We start from the raw sequence: 13780 nt of genomic DNA on the forward strand, positions 1-13780 counted from the left end.
CCTCCACAAAGGCATCTCTCCTCTTAGGCAGATAGCCCCAGTGTGCTTTGTCATAATTAAATAAACCAAAACCTCTTGATGAAACCAGTCTTTCCTTTTATCTCATACCTTCAAAATGCTTAGCCTCTAAAAGCTGATAAAGGCTCTGATGAAATGGATTGAATTGAATTATTAAGTTACGGCAAAGCAGGGCTATCTGCCTAAAAGGAAGGATACCTTCCTGAAGAACTTTCTAAGGGAAACCAGCTGGCATACTTTTTACACATGAGAAAATCCATGAAAACGTCCATGCAACCAGCTCGTTTACCGGGATTCGAACCCCAGAGTGAACTACCAGTGTTCAGCGACTTTACCGCTTGGCCATTTGTGGGCCTTTATGAAATGGAAGGCGATAACTTTATTTAAAATGATTGTCAGAAATATCAAGATATTTTGAAAAGTTGGATGCTTTTTAATATACTTGCAGAATGCCTAAAGAAAAAGATCAAGAATAAAGTAGAATGCCTGAAGAAAAAGAGAAGAAAAAATAAATTTTTGCGTAAAATTTAGTATTTGTATCTTTTTTTAATTTAAAACTTTTTAATCTTATGATATTTGATTCTTGCGATTTCAAAAATAAAATATTTGACTAAAATATGAATAACATTTTAAGAAACCAAATGTAGGATAAAACTGTGTAAAGCAATGGGCACAATGATAAAACTGTTTAAAGCAGTGTATGCAAGTCATCATAAGTTAAAATGTCAGTTATACATCTCTCTTATTTGTATATATCTTTTCTGAATGGAACATTGAAAGGCGTGTTAACTGTGCTTTATTGTATTTTCTCTTTTAATATATGCAGTTTTCAAACGCATCGTAGTTTCGGGTACAAAGTATTCTTCCGAAAGAAACACAATTCAAATAAATAAAATAAAATTCAGGAAAATTTATATTAATAAATATATTTAAAATGCTCAGTTCGAAAGAATAAATAGAAAATTTTAAAACAATTATCTGAAGAGACAATGCAACACAAACAATTAAAATAAAAGTATAAAAATTTAAAAATTACCTAAAATATATAAATATACCTATGACCAAAAATATATATAAAGAAAACTATTTGAAAAAAAAATAAATGCTGCACTTTTATTAACGCAGTTCGAATAGGTAAATAGAAATTTTTAAAACAGTTATTCGAAAAAAACCATGCAACTTAAACAATTAAAATGAAATTCGAAAAAAAAATTAGTTAAAATAATAACAGTTGTAATTAAAAATTAATATAAAGAATATTATTTGAAAAAAAGGAACGATTGTGACTTTTTTCCCTCTCACGGGAAAGGAAACTAGGTTGCCATATATTAAAAAGTTCGCCAAGTGAACTATTCTTGGCGCAAACTGAAAAAATAGTGCCAACATAAATTTGTGAATTTCTCCGTAAATTTCGCTCTATATTTTACAAAATTTCATATTTAGGCGTAATTTGAGTTGTAGAATCGAAATATGTAAAAAAAATTGGTATGTTATTTCAGAAAAATTCCGATTTTGTGTCAAAATACCTATGTTAGAATAGCACTATATATAAATCTAATATATATCCTAAGTCGCGCTTTCAAGACATGAAGAACGCAATTTGAATTTTGTCAATCGGCCCAGTAGAACGGGAGATATAGAACTGTCCTTTCTCTCTCTCTTTTTTTTTTTTTTTTTTTGGCAACATATGAAAACATAATTTCGCAATTTAAAATACAAGTTTGAATTATCAAATAAGAATTACATGATACATTAAAAAACTAAAAAGCTCACATTCTTCTTCAGAACTTTCTGCAACTTAGAATAACTAGAATAGCGCTAACCTAGAATTAGTTTCATGCAATGCAATCCTCAGCAACAACTGCTATCACAGAAATCAACTTCCTAGCTGTTCCCTTTAGAAAATTTTTAGCAAAATTCTGTGTTCTTGTAAGAATTTGACTGTAGTTTTTTCCATTGCTCGCAAATTCTCCAAGCTCATACTTTAAAACAAAGTTTAAAGAAAAAAAATCACGATTTATTTATAAAAACTGTTAGAGTTTGGAATACAACAAAAAAAGAATGCATATGAAAATGGTGGCGTTGGACTGAAGGACTGTTATGCGCATGGTTGCCAGAGTTTGGCATATTATGAAAATTTGGCAATTTCTACTTAAACACCCTCTCATATGAAAGATGGTGAACAATAGTTCAATGCATTTGCTTCTGAAAGATGACTTGAATCTAGCAAATGGCAGTGGCAGTACTACCAATCCCTTCCTAAAGTTTGATTCAGCATATCTTTTCCCTCATAATGTCCTGATGACATAATGGTTAAAATACATGCCTGCTAATCCTAAGATGACAGGTTTGATTTCAACTCTAAGGTTCTCCCCACCCCATACCAGGTCATATACAACAAAGATCCATTACATTATGACCACTCCTGTTAATAACATGTAGGACCACATTTAGCCCTTAACATTGCCAGCACCCTGTGTGCATTGACTTCACAAGGTGCTGATACGTAGTCTGAGGTATCTGGTACCAAGCACTCACCAACGGGTCCTGCATTCACCGCACATTGCGAGAAGGTAGCATGGCAGCAGGGATTGGTTTCCCAGGTGGGACCACAAATGCTCCATTGATTAATGACAGGTGAATTTGGAGGCCAAGACCTAACTTAAAAGTCATTGGAATGTTCCTCGAACCACTTCCTGACGATTCGAACCTTATGAAATAGTGCATTATCCTGTTGGTAAACACCATCCCCCACCAGAAATACTGTTGTCATGAATAGGACAACCTGGTCTGTAATGATATTCCCATCAAGGATATGTTCAGATGTCAAGGATAGTTCTATGGGGATTATGGGTCCTAATGTGCTCCATGAAAACATTGCCCACATCATAATACCCCTGCTACCGGCTTGTCTCCATCCAATTGTGCATTCGGGAGCTAGGGTTTCATTTGGAGATTGCTGTATTAGCACATGCCCATCGATGTGATGGACCAAAAAATGTGATTCATCAGACCATACAATTTTCTTCCATTATTCTAATGTCCAATTCCGATGTTTCTTGGCCCATTACAGACGCAACTGGTGATAATGTGCCATCAATGCAGGGACAAGATATGGCCTCTGGGTGCCCATACGCAGCAACGTATGCTGTACAATGTGTTGAGAAACACTGTTCGGGTCGCCACTGTTGTAGCTGGTGGTGATTTCAGCTATTGTAGCTCTTTGGTCAGGGTGAACAATGCGTAGCAATCTCCGCTCTCCTCTAGAATCAATGCACCATCCACAACACTCTGCTGGCCGGCGACTTGTTGCTTTGCTATCCATAACCACTTTCGATATGTGCTCACAAGAACTGCATGTGAACAGCCCACTAAACATGCCATTTCTGATATTAATGTTCCCAGTCTGCAAGCAATTTGACCTTTATTGAAGTCTGATAAATCAGCTGCTTTTTCCATTATGTTGCTAATCACACTATGTTTGAGAAGACAATGCAAAGCTGATTTATATACTCCAACATCAGCTGCGCACATGCAGTGTTTTTGTTCCTGGGTGAGCCCACTGTTATAGATAAAGGATGGTCATAATGTAATGGCTCTTCAGTGTATACTAGCTTAGTTTTACACTCTGACAGTCATGACTCTAGGCGCATATAATACGAGTCTGGTTCTTACTATCTTAAAGAAGCAACTCTGTGCTGTCCTAGAGGGCAGTTAGTTGCTTTTATGGAAACTATCTGACTAAACTACCAGCACTTCACGGGCCTAACCCGGCAACACTTAATCATTTCTTATACTGCCCGCTAGACCTAATCTAGCCTTTACTCGGCATTTACTCCCATGCTGCTAACATTATTTTGGACCTTTTATACTAGGGCCTCTCCTTTGTTCAACCACATCAGACAAATTAAATTTACTTAAATTTTAATCTTTTTAAATCTTATATTACAATAATAAACTTAATCATATCCAAAAGCTGACATCACTTAAAGCATCTTTCAGCTTAAATTAAATATCATTAACTTACAAGTCGTATTTGATTTTAAATTAATTTTCTTTCATTAAATTACTTAATCATGATCTCAGACACTTTTTAATCTTAATTCTAACTCTTAATACCCTTTAGAAACCTCTTATTCGATTAACGCAACTGTAGAACAACTAACTGAACTCCCCGCTTCTTTCTCCCTTTTTATCCCATATTTAGGTCAAGGACCCTTCCTCACCCTCCCCAACCACTGATCAAAACGGTTCGAGCTTGCCTCAACACCTTTTTCAACTGCTCCATAACCATTCATGCTGGCACATGCCATTAATTGATTCCATTTAGCACCTCGATTCACTGCACATTTTATCTCTACAGGAAATTCTCTCCTGCTCTCCACTTGGTAACCGTAGACAATCTTTTATTCTTGTCTCATGGGGAACTCTTATTCAGCTCCTGTGTTAAACCAGTAACAGTTCCCCTTCGTTTTAGCTAATGCTGACACTTACTTAATTTACTTTTCTTAATTATGATGTGGAAGTAATTGCAATTAATTTGCAAAGGTACTCCGGAACCACATGCTAGGTCCTAGGTTCATCTGAGCGGGAGAGTAATAACCTGTCCTTCATCGACTCATCACCCCATGCCCTTCATGGCACTCTGAGTTCTGAGAGTCCACAACTCCTGTTTAGAATGGTGTGAATCAAATGGGTGAGCCATGTACTGTGGCCCTTAGACAATAAACAGAACACACATAGATTTATTTATTCCTTTATAAACAATTGTGAGGTGATTTTAATTGACCACAAATTTGTACTCCTAGAATCTATTGCAAGTTTCCCATTAATGCATGGCTTTCCAATTTTCTTCATGCCTTGCACCCTTAAATTTTTTTAAATTTACATTCTCATACCCCCTAAAACCTTTGGTCATCGGTGAGTTTACTAGCCAGGTGGACCGGGCTTTGCCCTCTCATATCACCACCTGAAACTAATTTAAAAGGGTTGCTCAAAAGTCAAATCGGACTCTTTTAGCTTACAATGATTCAAAATTACTACTTGGAAAATTTGCAGCATTATGCCGGTTGCTGAAATATTTTTGCAATTTAAATAGCTACAGATCTGCATTTGAAAAGACAGCACCACAAAGTATACACTGGGAGTTCTGCACATCAGCAGTTGTTTTGGTATACGCAAAACCAAAGTTGTCAAAGTCATTATTCTATTTTCTTTTGTTTGACATCATGAACATTAATAATAATTTAAATATAACCTAAAAAAAGGAACAAGTTAATCAGAAGAAAAAAAATGATAAGTAATAACATAACCTAAGTATACCACCTATTTATTAAAAGTGGAAGAGAAATGAGCAAGGCATGAAAACAAAATCACTACAGAATGCATTGAGAACTAATTAACGTGTATTATGATGCAAAAGGTATATGATGTTACTTAAGGCCGTACTTTAGGCACTAGATAGCTTCCCTGTAGATTTGTGATAGCTTAGGCTATATCCTTTTAGTTAAGTTCTATTTCTTAGTATTCCTGAGTTCAAGCCCACGTGGAAGCTTTGCTGTAAACTCCAAGAAGGATCAACTGTTAAATTCTTATAGTAAGAAATAAAGAGTATTTAACCCTTCTTTCTGTTCTCTGTCTACTGAACTAAAGCGATTATTCACTTAGCAGTTTTCAAGGTTCCACACATTTAGCTGTAAATTATAGGTTGAACATAACACTGGCACCCAAAGAATTGTGACGAACTATGCCGTTAGAAAACGAAAAGTTTTCATTGACCCTTTCGAACTTTCAAGTCCCTCAGACTTTAATAAATCTGATGGAAGGATTCAGATTTATCATAAAAACTATGCAAGCCGCAACATTCAATGGCAAAGGCTCAATGATGACTTTCCTGGAGCAGCTGGAACTGCATTTTACCCTGTATCCAGTAAACCAGCTACAGAAAATCAGAATAGCTACGGCGAACCTAAAAGGTCAAGCTCTCAGCTGGTACAAAGGAATTGGAAAGTTCTTGTTGGGGGATCCAAGTTCGGAGACTTACAACTAGAAAAATTTCAAGGCTGCTTTGTAAAAGCATTTCCAGTTGTGAAAGACCATGCAAAGCTAGAGTCAATTATTTAGCAAATATCAAACTAGTTTTGATGATATAACAGAGTTAATCTTAAGAAAAATTCAAATTTTTCATCTATTATATGGGAAGAAGCCAGACAGCGAACTTATTGAGGTGATTTTACTGCACCTTCTCCCGTCAGCTCATGACTTTCTTGATGTCCGGAACCCGCAAACATTAGAAAACTTGTTCCAATTAGCGGTAAAGTTCCAAAGCAAAAGAAACACGGAGAACATGCGTCCAACTTTGTTTTGCCAGCAATCAACATTTCCTCTGCAGAAAAAAACCTCAAGGTCAACAGAACTCGTATCGGCAGACAGGGAAATGTGAAAGCCTGAAAGCAGAAAAACTGGTAAAGCTTAAGTTTTCGGATACAAAATTAAGCAGAAAGAAGGGGTGGAAAAACAGAATTTAAACTAACCGAGGTGATCGAACAGGGGTCCCAGTCACTAAGTGAAAAAAAAAAGTCCCCCCAGAAATCCACATGAACATAGTAGTGGTACAAAATTTGGCCTTGCCGAAGATACATATTCTACTAAATGATGTCCCAACTACTGGCCTTCTGAATACAGGAGCTCACTGTAGCTTCCTCTCAAAAGTTTTTAAAAAAGCATTTTTGTCGTTATAGACTTTTCAAAACCGCGGGACAACGGGTAATTGCCACCCAAGGCAAACACTGAAAATGCTTGGGAAAAATCAGGTTGCATGTACAAATTAAAAATGAAATACAGAAAGTAAGCTTTCTGGCAGTAAAGGATTTGTTAACTTCAGTAATCTTGGGGGTTGATTTCTTATGCACAGCTAGCGCGAATGTTAATTTCCAGAATTCTACTTAGATACACATGGACACTGTGGATGAAGATACACATGGACACTGTGGATGAAGAAGAAGGAGCAATGTCAGAAGAAGTTCTTGATCTCCTGGACCAGAGGAGAAAGAAAAAGTTGGTAAGAAAATTTTTCACTTCATTCAATGAAAAACCTGGCTTCTGTCAAGTACTGACACATGCCATTGACACAGGAAACGCCCCTCCAGTCCAGTCTAAGCCGTATAGGTCTGACCGTGTTAAAGAAGATATCCTGGAACATCATATTAAGAACGTGTTAGATAACAAAATCATTGTGCCAAGCACTAGTCTTTACGGAAGTCCGGTAGTTCTTTGCAGAAAGAAAAACTTGTTCTACTAAATTCATGACATTAAAACTGACATCAGGCTATTTTCAGATCGCTGTGTGATCGATGTCAAAAAGACAGCTTTTATTACAAAATCAGGCGTTTATGCCTTTTTAAGAATGCTGTTTGGTTTAAGCAGAGCTATGGCTACACTTCAAAAAGCTATGGGTATAGTTTTCAGGCCAGTTTTGGGCAAAGTACAATAACAATAATTTACCTGGATGATATAATAGTCACCAGTGAGACAATAGACGAACACATTAAACATTTGCAGAAAGTTTTTACCTTGTTAAATGAGGCCGGCTTCAAGATAAACAAAGAGTTGCGATATCTAGGGTACAAAATCTCAAATAAGGGTATCGAGACTGACAATTCCAAGATTTTAGCAATTAAAAGCCACCATTCCCCAAACACAGTTAGGAAATTACTTTCCGTTTTGGACATGTGTTCTAGCGGTACAGAAATTCAGCGTTTATTTCGGAAGTGCTCTGATAACAGTATACTTGGACCATGCAGTAGTTGGCCGCTTGTATTCGGGGAAGAATCTGTTACCCCACTTTATACAGTGGACATTAAAACTACAAGAGTTTATTTGATTATAAAACACAAACTAGGGAAAGAAAATGTAGTAACCGATGCACTTTCAAGAATTAAGATTCATGAGGAGGGGAACACAGTCAAACATGCTATGCTGACCTTGAAAGTTATCGAGTCCCGTGAAACAATAATTGAGGAGTTTAGAAAGGAACCTGAATTTGAGGGTATTTACACATATCTGGAAGACCTCGAACATTTTGAACATGTAGACTTAACAGCTATTCACAATAGGGCGGCTCATTATGAAATAATTAATATACTACTGTTTTACACGAAATTAACTAAAGAAAGTCGAGAATACCAGCCAGTGATCCCAGCAAGTCTATGTTTAAATATTTTAGAGAAATTTCATGATTCGCCAATTCCAGGACATTTAGGAATCAGAAAAACTGTACAGAGGGTCCGCGAAGCGGCTGCGATATTAATTATAGCCTGACCGGGTACTTAAAAAATATAAAGACACCTTTTCCAAATGAGATAATTGGCATTGATTTGCCTGGGCTTACCCTAGAACAAAAATAAATAAAAACAGATATTTGTTAACCATTATAGATCATTTTTCGAAATGGGTTGAAGTAATCCCCCCTTAAACAAGCTTCAGCAAAAGTAGTTGCAGATTCGTTTTTAAATAACTATATTTTAAAATACAGGGTCTCACTAAAAGTAATATCAGCCAATGGCAAACAGTTTGTTAGTAGTATATTTAAAAATCTTGTCACTGGACTTGGCATATGCCATCTAAAAATGGTAGCATATAAACTGCAATCCAATATTGCAGAACACGTAAATAAGACTATTGTAAAAAATATTAGGGGATACGTTAAGAATTACCATGACTGCTGGGACAGCTGTGTCAATGAGTTAAGTTTTACCTGAGAACAGTAAAGCATGATACTACACAAAAAACCCCTGCAGAACTATTTTTAGGAAGAAAGACTTTAATGCCTTTAAACAAGCTGTTCTTTGTACAGCAAAGGCAAGAAGAATTTAAATTGAAAGATATACAGGCAATTATTAATGAAGCAATTAAAAACTCCGACCTAGCAAGGCAGAAACAAAAAGTTTATTATGATAGAAATAGATGGGACGTAAAATACACAGCTGGTCAAAAAGTCCTAAAACACTCTTTATCATCCGCTTTCAAAAACAGAGTAGCCAAGTTTGAACCCAGATTTGAAGGGCCGTATATAGTGGAAAAAATTGAACAGACCACCTTTTATTTAAAGGGGGAAAATGGCCAGCAAGTGATTGCTAATATTGATCAGCTGAAGACATATTACAATCATACTTATTTTCAAGTTTTACAAGATTTATTGCAGGATCCTGGGAAGTAAGCAAAGATTGTCAAGTCAGACGCTGAGCTGGAATCCCCCAACAGCAAAAAGAAATCAGGCCGAGAGATCGAGGAATTGCTGGCCAAGCAGATCCAACCACCGAAAGATCCAGGTTCAGGAAAAAGGAGGAAAACAAAACCCACAAAAGAACCTGCCAAAATAGTGGATTCACAAAGAAGACCAGTACCGGGAGTAAACAGAAAAAGTCAAGCTCATGATGTTTCAATAAAGCAAGTGGAACGTCAAGGGTCAGAGTCAACAAAACACAGTCTACGCTTCCTGGCCAAATCAAGGCCAATCAGGGAGTTTCAGAACAAAGAATAAAAAAGGGTAAATGATCAACCGACACAGGAGCCGTGCCAGCCAAGCAAATGAGAAGGTCAAAGCAGAGATGGAAAGATCCTCAACAACGAACGGCCCCTCAAGAAGTAAAAAGAAAACTTCAATTTCAAAACCCACAGCCATCAGAAGAAGCTGGAACTGCTGAAATATCCTAGTTTTAAAGAATTTTGTCTCATCAGGATGGAGGAATTCAGGAAAAGAAAAGATAAGTGAAAATTTCTTTGTTTGCCTATTTTACAGAGAAAGTTCAATTTATGTCATGTGGCTTTTAGTTGCTAAATGCTGTTAAAGAAAAAGTTTCAATTCGCAAGTTGTGAGAACTTAGTTGTAAATATCCTTTAAACAGAAAAAAATTTTGTATTCACAAGTTGGTGAGAATTTAGTTGTAAATATTTCTTGTTAAGAATTTGCAAGTTTGAAAAAATCGAGTGTGAATATCTTTTAGTCAGAAAGATTTCATTGAATAGTGAAATTTGGTAACTTAAAGATTTTAGTAAGAGATTGTAAATTATATATAGCAACCATAAAATTGATGTAAAGTGAATTTAAAACGTGATGTGTTAAATATATGAAAATTTTGTGTTGAAAGTAGAAATTTTAAATGTCAGTTTTGAAGTGTCTTAAATTTAATAACGTAATGATTAGTATAAGGTTAGGCTCTCCAGCTAACACGTAAAAGTTAAATTAAGCTCTCGTTTAACATATTAGGATAGTTTGGTGCGCAGGGAGTCTTTTGAGATCTAAAGAGTCAAGTTTAATAATGTTAGATGATGTTGTAAAGAAAGAAGTAGAGGGCGCTGCTTGGCAGTAGCGTAATGCATGTAAGTAGAAACGAAATGTCGTTTGATTAGGCAACATGATTTCTGTGAAGGTAGTCCACCTAACAATAGGACAGTTGTAAATATGTAAATATAACGAATAATAAATAGCATTAGAAAACTGAACCATCGGATGTTTTGTGATTGCTCTACGGGCCGCCATGGATAAATGCAGGTTCGTCACAGTGGTGCATCGGCCGGGAATCGAACCCGGGCCGCCCGAGTGGTTGCTCCTCACCTGTGAACTCTTTAAGTTCACAGATGTTTCGGGGTAGTGTGTGTTTGCTGTAACACAACATTATGATGCTCAGTACATTCAGAACAAATTTCTGGAGAGCACTGGGGAAAGAGAAGTTAAGTATGCATGACTGAAAATTTTGTGAGGGCCAAATGATGTCCATAAAAGAGCATTTGTAAGGAAAATGGAAATTTTTTATAAAAAGCAACACTAATACTGTTTCCTTCCAGATAATTTGGAAGGACCAAGACGGATAACGTACCAAAACTCAAGTTGAGGCAGATGATTGTACCAAATGAAATTGCAAATTTGTAAAAATTATTTTTTTTTAGTTTTATTCTAGATTTAGATTTTGAGTAAAGTTGGCCCTAAACAGAAAAGTTTAAAGGAAAACTATGTAATGTAAAGTGTTAGGAAGTGTTATATTTAACTTACGAAGTTTTTTGAATTTAAAATCTTAAACAAGGTCATTTTGAGACCTTATTTTGCGAGTATTTAAATTCTAGTCAGGAAAATTGTAAGGTTTATCCCAAGTTTTTAACAGCTAATTTTGAGCTTAAGACACTTTTCTATTCTTCTTAATTTCAGCTTACAATTTCCTGCCAGAACATGTTTTCAGAATCGCAGTTAAATGCAAATGATGGAAGAGCAAGTACTTAAAGTTGAAGTTCTACTGACTTTGTTAGAGAGAGCCAGAGATTCTGACCAGCGAGAGTTCGACTTTTGGCTATACTCTCTCTAGAGCTATTTCTATGCTCGGCCGTACTTTAGGCCCTTGATAGCTTCACAGTTTAATTAGCGTTAAAGGACCAACTCCTGTAGATTTGTGATAGTTTCAGCTATATCTTTTTAGTTAAGTTTTATTTCTTAGTATTCCCGAGTTCAAGTCCACGTGGAGGCTTTGCTGTAAACTCCGAGAAGGAGTCAACTGTTAATTATCATTGTAAAAAATAAAGGGTATTTAACTCTTCTTGAGTTCTGTTTGTTCTCTGTCTACTGAACAAAAGTGATTATTTGCTTACCAGTTCTCAACACTCCACACATTTGGCTGTTAATTATAGTCTAGAACATTACAGATAAACTTCATAAAAAATTATTAAACTGAGGATCAAAAGCTATTGTCATAAATACTGAATTTTATAAGGTTTTCATGCAAATGAATTTTAAGTAATCTTTGTTAAAATTTTAAAATACTTCAAAGATAAAATAAATAAATTGAAATGTTAATTCAAAATTAGTATAACAGGGGCTTTACTTACGTTATATGTGAATTCAATTCATTTTCGGTTTGCTGCTTTTCTGTTTTTAACTGCTGATATAATTTCAATTGATAAGCAAGTTCATTCTTCAAATCCTGATTATCTTTTTCCAATAGACTTATTTTCTGTTTCTTTAATCAAAAATAATAAAAAATACTTTAATTAAATAAATGTCCACAAAATAATTTAGATTTCTAAAAATCACATTATATTCTACTCATTGTGAATTTAAAAAAAGTCATACATAAATGCTCATCTTCATTTGACATGATTTTTGTAGTTTAAATCAAAAATTTTTAACTTACATTTTATTAACATAATATAATTAATCCTATACAATTTTAAATAAAAAATTTCATGCAAGCATATAATGCAGGATTATTATATAAGATTTAATGGGTTTCAAACCATTATATTTTATAAAGTATAGCAAACATTAAAAAAACACAATAAATGAGACAAAATCTTCTAAAATTTTTGTATATTGCTGGTCATAAGTTTGAGAAACCTTAGTGGCCATAAGGACAATGCAAAGTCCTCTTCTGCATGTGAACTAACCCACTGACACATTCTAGTACATAATTTACAGAATTATGAATGTCTATAAAAAATGCAATACAGAAGAAGTGTAGAAATCCGCATCGCTTGAGAAAAGAGGTTGTGCGGATTTAAGGATTTTGCGGATTTCAGGACAGAAAAGATAATATTCAGACTAAAAGTGCAAAATAAATAAGGCATATTAAGTACATTTAATTAAATTATTCTATACATTAATACAATAATTAATTATATGCATTAAATTATTATTATTACATATATAAACTGATCGAGGTTACATATATAAACCTCGATGCAGATTGGAGGGAAAAAAACTCTTGTCATGATGCCAATAATTTGGTATTTCCATTATGACTCATTATTATTCGGTAATTAGGACATCATTATCCAGTAAGTATTTTTTCTTCGATATTTCGCACTCCATGTTGCGGTTTTCGGAGCCTATAAACTAAATGTTTATATTTTGAGAAGCAACACGGACTTGAGGAGTTGGCAGATTTTTGGTATTTGACTGTACTCTAAAAATTTTTTTCATACATACATTTTTTCAGTTTGAAACACTTAACATTATTTAATACTTTTTATTACAAACTGGTTCATGCTCCCTGATGCACATTTAGACATGCTGGATAAACATAGATACTGAATGTTTTAGAGCTTGATTCTAAAGTGCCAAAATCTTTGAGATAATTAAATTTAATTACCAAAGCAACAATATTTTCTTCTTGCATCTTACATTTCTTAGCTCTTCCTAAAATTCTTCTGTTGCGTTCACTATGCACATTTTTTCTGTGCCTCTCGAATAACAACTGATTATGCAATAATAATATTTGATTCCTTAAAATAGCAATTTCATCAGGAGGTGCCTTTCCTACAATCAAAAAGACATATATTTACAATTTTAGGCTTTAAAACTGATATAATAAAATAGGAATACTTGATAAAATACAAAACATTCAATTTACAGCAAGAGTTCTATTTTACATTTAAAAAAAAAAAAATTATATAAGAAAAAATTTATATCTTGTCCTTAGGGATTTAAAGCTCCTTGAAATGTAAGACATTTCGATATGAAATCTGAATAAAAAAAGTTCCTTTTCTAACACTATTTTGGTCAGCGTTAACTAAATTGAAATTATAACATAAATCACAGAATAGTATCAACTGAAACAACAGTTAAATAATCTGCTTATTTAAAATAGAAAAGTATTAATGTACATTCTAATGCATATAATTAGAAAAATATTAATGTACATTCTAATGCATATAATTAGAAAAATCACCCAATTTTAAAATAAAATACATTCAAATTTTAATAACAAGCTACCCA

At 34.5% G+C, this 13780-nt stretch overlaps 1 protein-coding gene across 6 annotated transcripts in view; it reads right to left on the reverse strand.

The window, feature by feature from the left end:
- Tsc1 (tuberous sclerosis 1 protein hamartin) overlaps positions 1-13780 on the reverse strand; it is a 187061-nt gene that overhangs the window by 44033 nt on the left and 129248 nt on the right. For all 6 annotated transcript variants that reach the window (XM_085814963.1, XM_085814960.1, XM_085814962.1 and 3 more), the window contains 2 exons: positions 13155-13321; positions 11893-12023 (listed from right to left, as the gene is read on the reverse strand). In XM_085814963.1, coding sequence (XP_085671089.1) covers positions 11893-12023; positions 13155-13321 — 298 coding nt within the window. The remainder of the gene's footprint in view (positions 1-11892; positions 12024-13154; positions 13322-13780) is intronic.

This window comes from Stegodyphus dumicola, chromosome 4, assembly GCF_044657685.1.
Source record: "Stegodyphus dumicola isolate Sdum_Otavi_A_Nest chromosome 4, ASM4465768v1".
NCBI classification, from domain to species: Eukaryota; Metazoa; Arthropoda; class Arachnida; order Araneae; family Eresidae; genus Stegodyphus; species Stegodyphus dumicola.